The sequence below is a fragment of the Schistocerca gregaria genome, chromosome 7 (assembly GCF_023897955.1).
Source record: "Schistocerca gregaria isolate iqSchGreg1 chromosome 7, iqSchGreg1.2, whole genome shotgun sequence".
Classification (NCBI taxonomy): Eukaryota; Metazoa; Arthropoda; class Insecta; order Orthoptera; family Acrididae; genus Schistocerca; species Schistocerca gregaria.
The window spans coordinates 116,161,697-116,179,879 of NC_064926.1; the positions used below are offsets into that span (position 1 = coordinate 116,161,697).

Genomic DNA, 18,183 nt, shown 5'->3' on the forward strand with positions numbered 1-18,183 from the left:
CTGTATACAGAAATTGTTAATAATAATTAAAGTGAAAGAATGGCTCCTGCTAATATGGATGTGAATCATGGTTAATGGTTATCAATGTTGAAATATTTGTCACAATAGAAGAAGCAATACGAAGAAGGGGAAATGAAATTCCTAATATGGAACATAGTTATAGCGGCACCAAATATCAGTACTGCTGTTCACAAGTCTATTCGTCTGTCATGGTTAATTAGCATGAAGTATTTATGGAGACTGCTAAATGAGTTGATAGGTTATATGATACGAACAAATAGATCATTATAAGAGAAAAAAACAAAAAATGTTAATTATTGATAAAATGTGATGACGAAGTCTAACATAAATAATGACAGAATGGAATACAAAACATTGGAAAATTCTAGTTAAATGTCTACCATGATAATGCAAATTAAAGAGTACAAGAACGACATTAATTGTTATTGAATAAATTACTGCCGTTTTTAAATTAGTTCGGAAAGTGAGTGCTTACCGTTCTATATCGCTGTTCTTACGAAGGAAAGAGTTTCGTAATTATTGTATATAAACTTTCAGGTACATGAATAGCTTTCTTGGTGTACTGTGTTTATCACCTGTAGCGCTTACAATTTTGCTTCCGTCTTTTAGTACCTTGAGCCTCAAGGTTTCATACCAGTAAGATATTTCTGCTTTTAATATATGACGGCGATACGGCTAATTGCAGAGTTTGAAGTATGCACTGAGTAGCTGCCCTTGTCTGCTACGAGTTGGGTGATAAGTGCCGCACTGCAGTATAAGAGGTGGCCGGTGAGTTCAATAGTGACACTTGTAGCGAGGCACCCAGTGTCGAAACCCCTGCAGCCATGAAGGGAGGCCTCGTGTTGCTGATCGCTGGGGTGTTGCTCGTGGTGTACTGCACGCCGCTCGCTGCTGCAGACGATGGAGACGAAGTGGCGGAAGAAGTAGGAGAAAACAGAGACGCTGATGACGACGACACCGACAGCATAGCAGACGAGGACGACGACGACGACAGCGGGTTTAATTGGGGTCTAGTTGAAGTGAGGAGGCAGGCACTCAAAGGTAAACACCAGCAAATGCGAGCAGGCTGTGCAAAGCTCTAACTGCTGTGGTGTCGCTAGTGGTTCCCTCAGGCAAGCGCTCTTTCACTTCGTGTGTCTGCAGACAGCTCAAGTGCAGTATTCATGCCATCAGGTCTTGGCAATATTACTATTAGACCAGTAGCACGTTTCTTAGTAGGCTAAATATTGTGGTACTTTCAGTCTCATTTCTCTTAAATATTACGGCTCGTACAAAGTATTTACTTGAAAAATATGGGCCCCTTATAAGACCCGTCAAGTTCACATTTGTCTCACTCTGAGGGTCTATCTGCTGAATCAAGAAGATACTTAATTTCCGTGTAGCTTATCAGTATAACATTTACATTCCAAAAAACATACTAGTATCAGTCATGTATAAAAATTTGTCCTAAATTTCCACTTTCATTACCATTAGTTATTGAATAGGTAATGATATTAACAGAAAACTACATTCCAATAAATAACTGTCTACCATGTTACATAAACAAACACTAATTAACCAGATGGTACACACTCTTCCTTCTGCTGTGAAAGAAAGTTATTAGTTTAGTCCATTAAGAATGCTGAAGATTAGATGGGTAGATCGCATAACTAACGAGGAGGTATTGAATAGAACTGGGGAGAAGAGAAGTTTATGGATCAACTTGACAAGAAGATGGGACCGGTTGGTAGGACATGTTCTCAGGCATCAAGGGATCACCAATTTAGTGTTGGAGGGCATCGTGGAGGGTAAAAATCGTAGAGGGTGATCATGAGACGAATACACTAAGCAGATTAAGAGGATGTAAGTTGCAGTAGGTACTGGGAGATGAAGAAGCTTGCACAGTATAGGGTAGCATGGAGAGCTGCATGAAACCAGTCTCAGGACTGAAGACCACAACAACAACAACAACATATTAACAAACTCTCAAGCACGCCAGCATTGTGCGGTTCTGAAAATACGCTGATACGCTGAACATGGTATTCATCTATCTCATTACATATCTGGCGTTCCTTTTTATATTGGTAGACTTTATTGTTTTCCCTATTTACAAATTTGTTATGCAACACGGTATGGTTGCCATACGAGTTACCTGATTAGAAATGTAATTACTAACAGAGTATTGGTGCAGTGACGACGTTGCTATACCAAAAAGGCAGAAGATGATAACTTTTCTGGAATAAACCTTAATCTGAGGAGTAATGTCATTGACACTACACAGTAACAGCAGTTTTAGATGTGTAGTCTGTAATTATCTCCAATTTTTTAGTGTAATATATTCAAATGTCTAATAAAAGTAATGTGGCAAAAGTAAATGAAACATTATCAGAAAAACCTACAAGCGAGACCGTGCTTACGAAGTATATGGTAGTTCTGTATGTAGGACACAGAATCGTAACTGTTATGGCTCTAAACATTGTCTAACTAGATAGAAGATATCCTCATTTGTGGCGCACACAGTGTATCTTCCTTCAGTAGTCATTTAGTCACTTGTATTTTCATTTTCTACTTAGCAGTGTAACATAATGACGGGAGTTACTCTTCCTTACAGAACAAGAAGTCTGTCTCCATGATAAGATTCTTGCATTGCACCTGAAAAATCATTAGAATAGGGTTCAAGAAGTAGTATATATTTTGAAGCTATATAGCCTCGTACTTTGAGCCATCATATAATCCTACTGCTTTCGTTCTTTTATATTCTTTCAGTAGCTTTTGGGATCGTGAGAACAGTGACGATACAGAACTTCTGTTTTTAGAACACAAATCCAGTAAGTCTTACAGCACAATATGTCTGCATGTTAGCGACCTGTTCAGAAAAGGATACCATCCAGTGACTAAGGTGATTATTGTCTACTTTAATTAAGGTAGTACTACATGGGGGTACTACTGAACTGAGAAAAACACTAAACCTGGTTTTAAAAGTCTCACCACAGACGTTTACATAGCTCTTTTATGAACATTTTAAACGTGTAAAAAAGATCTTCTATGTGTCATATGCTTTTAAAGTATAGTTTTTGCCAATAAAATACGAGCTTTGTGGTTGCAGCAGTTGTAAACAGGTGTTACTATTCCGGCTACTGAAATTTTCTGATAACAAAGAAGGTAACCAGATGTCCATGGAACGTCACGTGTGTTGTTTCCCGCTGAACAGGAGCTCACGCCCGGGCTGGCCACGCCAAACACGCGCGAGCAGGCAGCCGACACGCTGCAGGCAGAGCTGCAAACAGACCCCACGCCAGGACAGGCGCTGCCCGCAGAGCCGCCCACAGCAAGTAGTCGCCACTGCTGACGGAGCCCACGCCATGGAGATGCCATCTGGAGTTGCTCATACTGTCCTGTATCCTGTACTCACAAAGCAGAAATAAAGCACCGATGAACTTAAAAAATGGTTTCATTATCCAATGTCTTACAATTGTAAGGAGAGGACTATGAGAAACCATACTACCAAATTGTGAAGTCTTTAATGGAATTATGTGCTCAACTGTAAATGTGTACTGTTCCGGGGAAAACTTACCCATATCTTTACGTCCTCAGTGTTTCCCATTCAGATTTAAAAGTCAATTAGTAATATTTTTCAAAGCAGCAGATGGTGTTTCAGAAGAGCTCCGGTTCATTCCGTTAAGAGATAAAAGGATAATTTTAATTTCAGATCACAACCTTCCTATCTGGAAGGACTATGGTTGTCTAATTATTTAATGACTCTAAACATTGGAAGATATCAAGAGGACTGCAGGTGAGTCATTGTAAAAGTGTACCAACAGTAATCACAGTCTTCTCTAAAAATATATATACACTATGTGATCAAAAGTATCTGGACACCACCAAAAACATACGTTCTCATATTAGGTGCATTTCGCTGCCACCTACTGCCAGACACTCCATATCAGCGACCTTAGTAGTCATTAGACATCGTGAGAGAGCAACATGGGGATCAATGTGGAACTCACGGACCGAGCTTCTAATGTGGTCAGGTGATTGGGTGTCACTTGTGTCATAAGTCTGCACGCGAGATTTCCACACTCCTAAACATCTCTAGCCTTACTGTTGTGATAGTGAAGCGGAAACGTACAGCACAAAAGCGTACAGGCCGACCTCGTTTGTTGACTGACAGAGATCGCCAGCAGTTGAAGAGGGTCGTAATGTGTAATAGTCAGACACACAGGAATTGCAAGCTGGATCAGGATCCATTGCAAGTACTCTGACAGATAGGCGGGAGGTGAGAAAACTTGGATTTCATGGTCGAGAGGCTGCTCTTAAGCCACACATCCTGCTGGTAAATGCCAAACGACGCCTCGCTTGGTGTAAGGAGTGTAAATACTGGACGACTGAACAGTGGAGTGGAGTGACGAATCACGGGACACAAAGTGGTGACCCGATGGCAGGGTGTGGGTATGGTGAATGCCCAGTGAACGTCGTCTACCAGCGTGTGTAGTGCCAACAGTAAAATTCGGAGGAGGTGCTGTTATGGTGTGGTCGTGTTTTCAATGGAGGGGGCTTGCAGCCCTTGTTGTTTTGCGTGGCTCTATCACCGCACAAGCCTTCATTGATGTTTTGAGCACTTTCTTGCCTCTCACACAATTGCCTTTCAACACAATCTACCACCTGTTCATAATGCACACCCTGTCGTGGAGTGGTTGCACGACAATAATATCACTGTAATGGATTGGCTTGCACATAGTTCTGACCTGAATCCTATAGATAACCTTTGGGATGTTTTGGAACGCCGACTTTGTGCCCTCCCTTACCGATCGACATCGATACGTTTCGTCAGTGCAGCACTCCGTGAAGAATGGGCTGCCGCTCCCCAGAAAACCATCCAGCACCTGACTGAAAGTATGCCTGCCAGAGTAGAAGCTGTCATCACGGCTATGGGTGGCTGAACACCATATTGAATTCCAGCATTACCGATGGAGGGCGCCACGAATTTCTTCGTCATTTTCAGCCAAGCGTCCGGATACTATGGACCACATAGTGTATGTAGAATTCATGTGGTATCATGCAGTTATTCAACTGCACTTTATTTTCTGTCTAAAATCTGAATGATTTAAAGGAGCAAAGGGTTGGAGAGTGCCAGTAGCGTCTCTGACAATCATCCAAGTTTAAGTAGTAGAATAGCCATAATAATAATATAGAGGAATACGGTGAAACTCAATAAAAACAGCGTAAAAATATTGATATATCGAATGCCTTAAAGGATCTATTTATTGTGGAAGAATATTTCCAAATCCACGAAATGAATACATAATGAGGACTTCAGACAGACTAAGAAAACGTTGGTCAATGACTGAAGGACAACTTGTTACAGATGGTACTTCAGTCTATCGAGACAGCAACCTCTCGTTCACAATTTCCGTTCCATTTTCATGTCTGAAATTTTAACAAAGAATTTAAATTTGAATACAGATGCTAAATTTTCAAAATGCCAATGTCATCATCAAGTTATTTCTAATTTTGCCGCCACTAGTCCCAAACGTAATACAATAATTTCGATGTTTAGAAACGATTATCGTTGCTCCAACAGCTATGAACACAAGAAAGGTAGAGTTGATTGTAAAATACTTACAGTTTGAGACCTATGGCAGGCAACAATCTACGGCGTTATCAGGACCCCGTAGAGGCAGATAGTCTCGTTCGTTATCGATACTTTGCGGGATGGGATGGCAGTCAACAGTTAGTCATGCTACGGGAACGTAAGACTCCGACCGATGGTCAAACATATCTGCAGCATATTGGTAACGCATTCGCCTTCATGTATGAAAATTCGCACGAGCATAGCGCACATCTTGTGAATGACTTCCTTCAGGATAACGACATCGCTCGACTGGAGTGGCCAGTTTATTGACCAGACGTGAACCCTATCGTACATGCCTGGGATAGATTGAGAAGGGATGTTTATGGACGACGTGACCCTCGCATCAATACAAGAGGATGTGTTACTGGGTATTAGACGTACGGGTGTGTGCAGTAATCTGGACCACAACCCATGAAGGTCTCGCTGTATGGTGGTGCAATGTCCAGTATGTGGTTTTCATGAGCAATAAAAAGTGCGGAAATGATGTTTATGTTGATCTCTATTCAAAATGTTTTGTATAAGTCCCGGAACTCTCGCAAACCAGGTTAGCAGAAGAGCTCCGTCCAAAATCTCTGAAGCGCGTTTCATCACCGGCAATGTCGCATTTTGAAAGCAGTTAGGATCGGATGCCAACAATATTGTGGAGCGTTGCTATTATCCGATCCTCTCACCGAACTACGATGAAAAATCTCCCGCTTCCAGAGAGGTTGCCAAAGCTTCTGTATGAATCTCTGCTACAGACTCAATACGTCCGAAACTGCGCCTGACTTGGGTGTAACCTCCTTTAAAAGTCTCAGGGTAATAGCCTTGACTCAGAGACCAAATGTTGTTTTTGTGGCACTGGGTGGTAAACTACACTGAGACACTACATTCAACTCACAACAGACAATATGGGCCTAGAGAAACGCGAAGTGATGGTATATAGTGTAGAGTCCCACGACAAACCGAGAATTGGTGCTCTACCTTTAATTTCACTTTCTCGCTAATGGGAGCTTACCCACGATGTGGTGTAGTCATATAGTACATACGGTTTTATGTATGCATCTATTTTTCGGTAGTACATGGATGTAAAGGTACAGAACAGATATGGGTTCGCTGGTTCCCGAGGATCGTGAAAATCCACCTCCGCTACACACCAAACATTGTCATTCGCAATGTCACTCTAAATGGCCATACAAAAAGAAAGATATTAAGACTAGCGTTCAACGTCCCGTCGATGGTGAGTCATTAGACACCGAGCACGAGCTTGCATTAGGAAAGGATGGGGAAATAAATCGGCTTTGCTCTTTTCAAGGAAGCGTGCCAGTATCTCCCTTGAGGAAATCATGGTCACAAAATCTCAGCTACTGTCCCATAAGCATTCAATATTCAGAGAACCTATTATGGTGCTGAAATAATGAGACACCATAATCTAGCTATTACAACATTCATTTTTATTTAAGAAGACGTAAAGGCAACGTCTGCTCCGAAAGCTATAAATAAGGACAAACAAGTGAATTAAACTAAACTGACAGAGATATTTTTAGTGATAGAAACCTAAAATTACTGATCGTTTAAAAGAGATGACATTAATCTAAGAAATACATACATTTAAAGATTATGCGAGTTTCTCCCTCGATGGAAATTTATTATTGTCTATTTGATTAAATATCATTATTCACTCAAGACGAACGACACAGTTTAAGACTGAAAAAAAAAGGAAAGAAAACATTCTGACTTTTCATGCGGCAGACCAATGGAAAATTTTGTGTGAGGTTGAAGCATCGTTTATATATTATGGGCAAGTCAATCCTCGCAAAATACACTAATGGCCAGGTGAAGGTCAATGCTGGCACACAGAAGAGGATAAAAACAAGCTGCTTGTCCGTCAACGTTCAATATGTGTGAGCTGTGGCAGCTTTAATTTTGGTTGAATGACACTCCGCTGCCACCACCAATGACTTAAGATTGTCGGTATCGATCTGTTCTCTCGTCTGGAGCTACGGTCTTTTGTCGACTCGTGTGGTGTTGGTTTGGCAGGGGAGGGCACTTGCCTGGCAAGTTGTTGCTTTTGGGCGGCTTCTGGTGTCTGGTGCAGAACTCGAGAAGCCGCGAGTGGTTAAATAGCTCGGAGTCAAGCCTTGCCGACTCGCTTAAGGACTGACAGTGGCGAGCTGCGGGAAGAGTAGTGGACGTCGCATGCAATCTGATCGTCAAGTTCACTACTCAATCCGCAAACTTAAATTTTATGGTCCCTAAAACATCGCTTGCACGGATTAGAGGCAACTAATACATCGGCTTGAAATCTTGGAAGTCGCGCCTACTTTACACCTTATTGGAGTTAAGTGTTGTTATTTTTTACATTTTTTGTGTCTTGTTGTCATAAGGTAACGTCTGTATTAAAGTGGAATTGGACCTGTCATATTATTGTGCCTCCGAGTAATTGTGTGTATGATCATCGCCCAATAATTTATTGTTACAAGTCATATTCCGTACAAATGTACGAGTATTCTGTTATGAATTAGGTCGATGAAACTCAAATGGTAACATAATCTGTGTCAGAGGCGAGGCACCCTTGCAGATGACTATGCCCTAGTCATTGCGTCAGCAGGCTCTGATATTTCATCTTCCAATTTACAAGTAATTTTAAGGAGTGAAACTTCGTGGCAGATTAAAAATGTGTGCTGGACCGAGACTCGAACTCGGGACCTTGCCCGAGAGCTTGTGCAAAGTTTGGAAAGTAGGACATGAGGTAATGGCAGAAGTAAAACTGTGAGGATGTCTCCGCAATATCGTTTCTTTCAGGAGTGCTAGTTCTGCAAGGTTCGCAGGAGAGCTTCTGTAAAGTTTGGAAAGTAGGAGACGAGGTACTGGCAGATGTAAAACTGTGAGGACGGGGTGTGAGTCCTGCTTGGGTAGCTCAGTCTGTAGAGCACTTGCCCGCGAATAGGCAACGGTTCTGAGTTCGAGTCTCGGTCGGGCACACAGTTTTAATCTGCCAGGAAGTTTCATATCAGCGCACACTCCACTACAGAGTGAAAATCTCATTCTGGAATTTTAAGGAGTGTTAAGCTTGTAACTTGTATGTGCAGTCGCTTCCGCCAGAAGTTAATATTCCCTACATCTTCAGCATTCTCGTCTGCAGCCTTATTAGGGCAGTTACTGTTTCTTTCTGAAGTGTGTTGTTTAGAGTAGTTTTGGCAGCAGACGACGTGTTCCTGTTCCCTGGGCCCAGAGCAGAGATGTGTTTCTTTCTGTTGTGGTGGTATTTCAGTCCTCGCACGTGTCTGAGTTGGCCCAAATCGACGCGCAAGCCGCTCAAGTGGCGTCAAATCGAAAGAATTGCACCCTGCGTCGGGCTACACTACGGGAGGCCCTAGCCGCACGAAATTTACATTTTCACCAGGTGCATCGTGTTGGCTGAAGTTAAGTAAATCTGATCGTTTGATACGTACCACGGAGGAGCGTCGCAAATTAAAAGGGAACTATTAACCTATTCTATTTGGTGAGTTCAGTGAGCTCATGAGGTTTAAAGTGTGTTCTGCAACCTCGAAGGACCTCCTCACTAGACCTGCTCTTTGACTACCCTCTTAAACCTTGCACACTTACTGCTGCTTCTGGAGCGAGTGAAGTTTACTTATGAATATGAACTCTTGAGCCTTTCCTTTTATCCGCAGTCATTAGCTATCTCCTATTGTGAAACTTGCCTGCTTGTTTCCTGCTGGCTGTGATAACCGTCTTCTGGTTTTCCCAGCTCATCTTGTGTTTTCGGCAATTGTATATTTATTTAAGGGTCATGGTTTGTCTCTCCGCTTGTGCATATCAGTTGAGTGTCACATATAAACTGCATGTCCTCTCAGGCGTTTCTTGCACTTTGGGCAACTGTGTCATTCTCAACGTTTTTGCTGGTGTGTACCAGCTGGAGTCACATTTAAATTGTATGCCTCCGCAGCTTTACTCGTATTTTTTGGATTGTGTAGTTTATTGCTGAAGGGATTTGTTAAGGCTTATACATTGTTAAGGGCTTTCCAACAGCCACAAATCTAGTATCGCTTGTTATATACTGTCCATATTTTGGATGGGCGTAATCGACTATTTTAATGTTATCCATGCTTGGGAATTGTTAGTACATTTAGTGGCAGTCATTTGTAATTCACTTCATTGATAAAACTCAGTTTGTTGAACCCGCTTGCAGCCACGCCTAGTTGGTGTGACTTCTTACTTGTTTTTGGCGACTGTATCCTCCTGGTTTCAAGCCCTATTATAAATTATGTGAACTCTTAAGGCTTTTTATTAATCTATTGAAACTCTTCAAGTTCTTTTTAAGTAATGTGAGCTTGGTTATTCTTTTAACAATTTTTTTAGATTGTAATTATAATACCGTTCTTAAGCAATAAAGTGTATTCTACGAAACAACAAATGGCGTATTTGTGGGTCCACATTGCATGTGTTTTTCCTTAAAATTATCCCAGTCCTTGTTGCGATGTATCAGTGTGTCTTTCAAGATCTGCGCCACTCATCCCTGTTCTACAGATAGGAATCTAAATACACCAAAACGTCGCGAGTGTCTAATATATGCTGCTGCCCCAGTTACTGGAAGGCATTCCACTGGACATAAGGCAAGCAGTGTTGTACCACCAGGATGGATGTTGCTCCCATCCTGCACATGAAACCACAGACCCTATTAAGATAACATTTGGAAAGCACTGGAATGTCCGTTCACCAAACCCAAAATGTTCTGTGCACTCACAAGACCTAACATCTCTATACTTTTATTTGTGGTGGAAATTAAAACTAGAAGACTATTAAGAAACACTGATGACTTCATAAGACATGAAATACCTTATGACATTGGTCTGTGCTTCCGTTAGCTCCAGATGAAATTCAACGTGCATATTGTTTCTCCATAATCACGTTATAGCATGGCTGACCACGGCGTGAAGGCATGTCTCCGATAAGCTCAGGCCTCGGAAGTACTTGGTACAATGTGACATTTCATTTATTACTGCGGTGTGGAATTTTTCGGGCATTACAACTCTGTTCAGTTCGGCAAAATCGGGATGTCAGTGCTGTTTACCCTTCGCTGTTTGCTCCTGGTACGCACGAGATTCATGGGACCAATAACTGTTTGGACAAAAATATGCAGTAGAGTGATCTATTGTCACAAGTCTTTAGAAATGAGTCTGAATGACACAATTCTCAACATATATAATGCTGCCGCATAAACGATGGGCGCTGTAAATTTCCTGTAAACGACATTACAATATTATGCAGCAAGAATTGAAAGATTTAGTTGACAATGAGCAAGAAATCACGACGATTATTCTGTACATGAATAAGCATTTTGTGCTAAAGTTATAGGCATGTAGCACGTCAAGAAATTGATGGTACAACTAGTATAATTTCTGAGACTGCACACATTATTCCACTGCCACTTGTAATAATTGTCTGGAGTTGAACGACGAGTATGGAGGCCTTGGAGACCTTATATATTACTGCATTGTGCGTCGGTTAAGTCTAGGGGCATGCCTAGAAACAAGTTTTCGATTAAAAACTCGCTATTTTTGGATTAACTTATGTTCCCGATAATCGTCCGATCATACGTTTGGGGCTAGAGCCTTTGGTCGAGGAGTGTGTTGTTGGTTTGGTGGGCCCTGGTACTGACAGCTAGCTGGAGGGCACGTGGCTCGCAAGTGGTTGCCTTTGGTTGACTCCTGACGTCAGGTACAGATTTTTGGATTTATGAAAATCAGAGCATTAAGAATGGATTGGAAATCTTGCATGTTGGGTGGACTTCGCTGCACACTGCCTGCAGTAAGACAGGTCAGAAGTAACTCCTTTATGATTTGACTGAGATGCATTCAAAAATAAAATTACGTAGTTGAGGGTATACATTCTGACAAACTCAGTCGAGTTCCCTAAACCCAATGGAATTAAAGAAAATGTGATGTTTGATCATTGTAAGAGTTACAAGAATAGTTTCATAAACGCTTTGAAGAAACTGCATCTCTTACATCTCTCTTCGAGATCGTTTGTGGTTTTAGGTGAAAACACCCTGGAGTCTGTACAGAGTAAGTGAGTGACCCATTCTAATGACAAACCCTTCCGTGTTAGAACTGTCCAGGATGTACACTTCAATCCTCAGATACAGTTCCCAGGTCTCCATAGTTACATTCCAACAGAGTCGCAATATTTCGAACGACATTTGGGTATGGAAGTCGTTTTTTCGATCATGAAACTAAAGAAGTCGCGATTACATGACAACCCGATTGCGAAAATCTGTGACATTGTCTGCATCTATCGGTATGCCAACAGTTTGTAAAGTTGTAACCTTCCGTGTCCCAAAAACAATTAAATGATACTGAAAATGTGTCTTGTTTGTGATCTACACTCCTGGAAATGGAAAAAAGAACACATTGACACCGGTGTGTCAGACCCACCATACTTGCTCCGGACACTGCGAGAGGGCTGTACAAGCAATGATCACACGCACGGCACAGCGGACACACCAGGAACCGCGGTGTTGGCCGTCGAATGGCGCTGGCTGCGCAGCATTTGTGCATCGCCGCCGTCAGTGTCAGCCAGTTTGCCGTGGCATACGGAGCTCCATCGCAGTCTTTAACACTGGTAGCATGCCGCGACAGCGTGGACGTGAACCGTATGTGCAGCTGACGGACTTTGAGCGAGGGCGTATAGTGGGCATGCGGGAGGCCGGGTGGACGTACCGCCGAATTGCTCAACACGTGGGGCGTGAGGTCTCCACAGTACATCGATGTTGTCGCCAGTGGTCGGCGGAAGGTGCACGTGCCCGTCGACCTGGGACCGGACCGCAGCGACTCATGGATGCATGCCAAGACCGTAGGATCCTACGCAGTGCCATAGGGGACCGCACCGCCACTTCCCAGCAAATTACGGACATTGTTGCTCCTGGGGTATCGGCGAGGACCATTCGCAACCGTCTCCATGAAGCTGGACTACGGTCCCGCACACCGTTAGGCCGTCTTCCGCTCACGCCCCAACATCGTGCAGCCCGCCTCCAGTGGTGTCGCGACAGGCGTGAATGGAGGGACGAATGGACACGTCTCGTCTTCAGCGATGAGAGTCGCTTCTGCCTTGGTGCCAATGATGGTCGTATGCGTGTTTGGCGCTGTGCAGGTGAGCGCCACAATCAGGACTGCATACGACCGAGGCACACAGGGCCAACACCCGACATCATGGTGTGGGGAGCGATCTCCTACACTGGCCGTACACCTTTGGTGATCGTCGAGGGGACACTGAATAGTGCACGGTACATCCAAACCGTCATCGAACCCATCGTTCTACCATTCATAGACCGGCAAGGGAACTTGCTGTTCCAACAGGACATTGCAGGTCCGCATGTATTCTGTGCCACCCAACGTGCTCTAGAAGGTGTAAGTCAACTACCCTGGCCAGCAAGATCTCCGGATCTGTCCCCCATTGAGCATGTTTGGGACTGGATGAAGCGTCGTCTCACGCGGTCTGCACGTCCAGCACGAACGCTGGTCCAGCTGAGGCGCCAGGTGGAAATGGCATGGCAAGCCGTTCCACAGGACTACATCCAGCATCTCTACGATCGTCTCCATGGGAGAATAGCAGCCTGCATTGCTGCGAAAGGTGGATATACACTGTACTAGTGCCGACATTATGCATGCTCTGTTGCCTGTGTCTATGTGCCTGTGGTTCTGTCAGTGTGATCATGTGATGTATCTGACCCCAGGAATGTGTCAATAAAGTTTCCCCTTCCTGGGACTATGAATTCACGGTGTTCTTATTTCAATTTCCAGGAGTGTATTTTGTTGAGGAATGTAATATAAAACCATATCACATACAGCTCCGTTGCCATTTAGAAGCAGTGTATTTGAAGTTTCCCCTCTTCGCCCTCATACTCAGGCTGCGTCCCATGGCAGTGGGGGAAGTGTGCAGCGAGTCACAGCGCGCTGGAACTAGTGTCAGGGCTTGGCTCGTCATCGAAACTCTTGGTTGCCCCTCGTTAATAGAGTGTAGCAATCCTCAAAGTCAACATTCTGAGCACTTGGTACGATAGCCTAGATAATAAACGCACAGACTGTGCTTGAGTTACGTATTTGCTTACATTTGGTACAATATGGCAGATGGTTGTGGAACCTCTTCTGCCGACGGCTGGACATTAGTTTGGATGCTCTTCTCTCTTTGCTCTTTGATCAAGTCCTATACATGTAATGACATCTAAATTTTCTTTCAAAGGCACAGAAAGAAAAAAGTATGTAGTTCCATTAAAAAGAAAAACAAAGTCAAATTCGACGACTATAAACGACAAAAATTACTTGCAAACGTGAGGAAATTTCCCATTTTGTGCACTATAGTTTGGCGAAAACCACAGTTCGATATATTAATTCATCCTGTACATATTTTTATTTCACTGCTTCAGCTGCCTCATCCTATCTACATGGCATACCTAGTTTCCCCACTGCATTCCTTGCGATTAACATGATTTTTGAGAAGGCCAAAGGATATCGATTCTCTTTGCATCTTCTTGTCCTTCATTTATTGCGTTTTTGACACATTCATCTCTCTCTCTCTGTGTGTGTGTTGTTGGCAATAACAGTCGACAACAAAAACCAAAACATAACATCAAAACAAGTGTTCAGCTCCTAGTGCACTAAATTCTATAAAATAAAAACTCAGATGGCAATTAATAGAAGAAAAAGAACAGCACCTAAAATAGAACAAAAACACAACATTTAGGACTTGATCCACAGAACTTCTAAATAGAATTTAAAATATTAATAATCCGTAGAAAAACCAAACACCAGTACTGTTTAAAAACGGTGAATAAGTTGTCCCAAAATGTAAACAAATTAGAAAAATGTGTGCTCATATTCTAGGCCAGTGAAGATGCCTTGGAAAGAATAAAGAGAAAGGAGTATGGCACGAAAAGTAGGTTTCATTCAGTTATAATTATACGATCCAAAAGTAAAACTTATCAGCATACTTCCCCACTAAAACCTGGGTGATACCTGGGTCATGATTATGAAGGGTTTGAATGTTTTGAAGTGACTGGAACAAAAGGCATGAGAGATAGAGAGAGAGGGTGGTGGGGGGGGGGGGGAGAGGGGGGGGCGGGGTAAGCAGAAGCTAGATTGCGTCATCCATAGTGAATAGAAGCAGAAAGCAAACAACTTTTTTTCCTGGAACACCGTTACAGTAATAACTGCAGCTGAGGTATCTGCAGCTGTTGTGTTAGGTACTGTCAATGTTGTATACATAACAGTGGAAAACGAAGTGGCATATCACTAAATACGCAGAAAGAAGCAAAATCCTAATGTGATCGTGACTGAATAAAATACAAGAGGAACTTTCAATTATTGCTCTGTAACACTAAGTGAAATGAAACGCTGATAGTCATGTACGATTAGAATGATACCGGACGGAACACATCAAAAATAAAAATCAATGTGGGTGTTGTCTGAGCACACTCGGCGCTGAGCACGTAACAAATTATGGCGGCTTCTCGCCATTTTGGACGGTGTATGAACTAAATTTTGAAAAATGAGAAGAGAACCATCTATATTCATAAATGGCGGGGAGATTTGTGTGAAGAGGCAACCAAAACTTGTAGACAGCGTAAATTTAAAAATGAAACTAGTAGAATAGCTACACTTGGTATATTTCTTTCTTAAACGTGGAGTTGATTTTTAAGCAGCCAATGAAGATTCAAGGCCGTGGAAAATGTTATTTGCAACAAGTTGCCGAGTGACAACCCACGCCTTATTGTCTATATGGATTTCCGGAACACGCTGCCAGTTACTGTGTCGCTATATATAACATTACAGTAGTTAATCAGTAAATTAATAAAATAGTAAGTTAGGATGGAAAAGATTAGAAGCATATTTAATCTCGTGAAGAAAGTCAGTAGTTATAGATCTACTGTCGGATTGCAAAATTTGCATTATTAGGCAATTATGTAAGATGAGATAGCAGGAACAGGAATTTATAGAACGGCCACACTGTTAAGAGCCATGCCTCACGTACTAAATACACGTCATTAATAATACGAGAGAGCAGAAAGACTGCTTGAATATGTACAGCGACCAGTGGCCCTACTGTTTGTGGCGGTTAGATTGCCAGAAATGTGCCCGTAGACGACCAACTGCAGAGTCACAGGGAGCAATGCCTGAGGTACCAAATGGAATAGCCGACCGAAGTGGCCGAGCGGTTGTAAGCGCTTCAGTCTGGAACCGCGCAGCCGCTACGATCGAAGGTTCGAATCCTTCCTCGGGCATGGATGTGTGTGATGTCTTTAGGTTAGTTAGGTTTAAGTAGTTCTAAGTACTAGGTGACTGATGACCTCAGAACTTATGTCCCATAGTGCTCAGAGCCATTTGAACCATTTTTGAACCAAAAGGAATAATCCACTGGAGGACTGCAGTTCGCATCACAAAGCCTTAAGGAACGTACAGATTCACGACTGACCTACCTGGCCTCCTGATCTGTCACCCATAGAACATTTCTGCCCTCCAGTCAGAAACCTCGTTTAACTGACACAACAAGGGTTTGATTCGTGGCAAGAGATTCGTGAAGAATACGTTCGGAGTCTGTTTGCTTCCGTGCTGCAGTATATACAAGGGCGTATCAGAATCCGTGGGCGTCACACGACATAGTGCTGTTGGTGATGGGTCTCATTTCAGGATGGAAATAAAGTTAATTTATTCGTAAACATTATGTGATGAGTGACGCCGAAGAATTTGATAAACATTGGATTGATGACGCATGTTGTAACGATTCCTATCCGAATCTGTCCATATACAAAAATTCTGAACAATAACGAAAGTAAAATGAAAGACTAATATGGATGTGGATAATAGTTCTAGCCGTTGAAAAAAAAAAAAAAGAAAAATGCTAATGTGAAAAGTAATGTAGGGCACCACCAATCGATAGTGGGGTTTGCACGCCACCTTCATTTAATCGTTTATGGTAAGGATAATTTAGAGCTACCCTTAAATAAGTGTATATGTTACATAAGAGAAAAATATGGTTCATGATTAAAAAAAAGTAGACACCACTGAAGCCATGAAGGCAGCCCTCGTCCTGGTTATCGCTGGTGTGTTGCTCGTGGCGTACTGCACGCCGCTTGCTGCTACAGACAATGGAGACGAAGTGGTGGAAGAAGCAGCCGAAAACAGAGACGCTGACGACGACGACACCAACAGCTTAGCAGACGACGACGCTGACGGGGGTGATGGCGGGGGGGGCTGGGAGTGTGGAGAACAGGCTGGCAGGAAACTGTAAACACCAGCTGAGGCGGGCAGGATAAGCCCGACGCTAACCGCCGCACCATATACGTCATCAGGTTTTGGTGTAGACTGAGAGCCCGTCTTTGTGTAGTTTCATGTTGATTTAAACCACTAGTTGATATGGTAAATTATTCTGACACTAAAACTGTACGACATTTCTCTGCAGACGAGAAGGCGGTTCGAGGATCTTTGATATTACTATCATACCACTACTGCATACGATAATTACGCTGCTACATTCAACCGAATTGACTTTTAACTTTTGTAATATGGCACATTAAACAGTTATAATTGCTTAATGTGGCTCCTGATTAGGACTCAGCTGATTTACATCTATACTACAAGGGGGGGCCATCTATTGATGACGTCTATTCCCAAATGGCTTAACAATATATGGTCAGAATAATACGTTTGAATTAGTCTTCTGTACAGGGTGTTACAAAATTTACACCAGAAATTTCTACACCAACTAAAGTTGCTTAATATGAAATCATATTAACAGGAATTCCAATCCAGAAAGAAGTGTTTCCAATCGAATGGAGTAATATGTGAAAACACACTGTTAAATTATCTTGCTTCTCTAATGAGAACCATTGATAGAATGTTAGCGTCCAGTCGGCACCATATTATTAAAAAACTAACAAACAGCTACCGCAACTCATGGAACTTGATGCCTCTTTTTCCGATAGTGGCCTCTATTATGTTACATATCTGGTTTACACTGGACACAGTCACCAGACCAGTCATTTGATTACAAGTGCCATGATTACAAGAGTTCCATCAAAAAGTGTTGTCACTGTTATACCCAAATGTACAAGGTAACTACTGCTTCCTGAAACAAACTATAGCACCACATTTTAAACTGAGATAGGGAAAAGTAGTTCTGATACTACGGAATAGCTATAGTTTTCAGATGTTTTTTGTGTTATATATGCACATTTCTAAAATACATTGCTACCACAAGAGTCACAAAGTAGAAAGCAGTTTTAGTTGTAGGACATAGAATCACGATTACCCAGTAATCACTCTAACAGTTTCTAATTTGATAGAACTTATTGTCAATTGCGCTACACACAGTATACGTGTTCGAGGTAGCCATTTGGTCACTTTTTTAAATTCAGATATGAAAGATTACTACAGTTAATCTTTCACATAGAACAATATGTCTGCCGCCAAGAAACATTTATTGCAAAGTACTTCAAGGTTCACTGAACTACAGTTAAAAGTGAGTAACATTTCCCAAAGGTATGGAGTGTCGTTCAGTGAGTTTCAATGCTG

At 42.4% G+C, this 18,183-nt stretch overlaps 2 protein-coding genes across 4 annotated transcripts in view; both read left to right on the forward strand.

Annotated features, from left to right (window-relative positions):
• LOC126282247 (uncharacterized) overlaps positions 1–18,183 on the forward strand; it is a 362,102-nt gene that overhangs the window by 54,207 nt on the left and 289,712 nt on the right. The window lies entirely within an intron of this gene.
• On the forward strand, positions 810–3,449 carry LOC126282245 (uncharacterized). Its single transcript, XM_049981836.1, has 2 exons — positions 810–1,062; positions 3,212–3,449. Exons 1-2 carry the CDS (start codon positions 846–848, stop codon positions 3,334–3,336), a joined length of 342 nt encoding a protein of 113 aa, XP_049837793.1. The 5' UTR covers positions 810–845; the 3' UTR covers positions 3,337–3,449.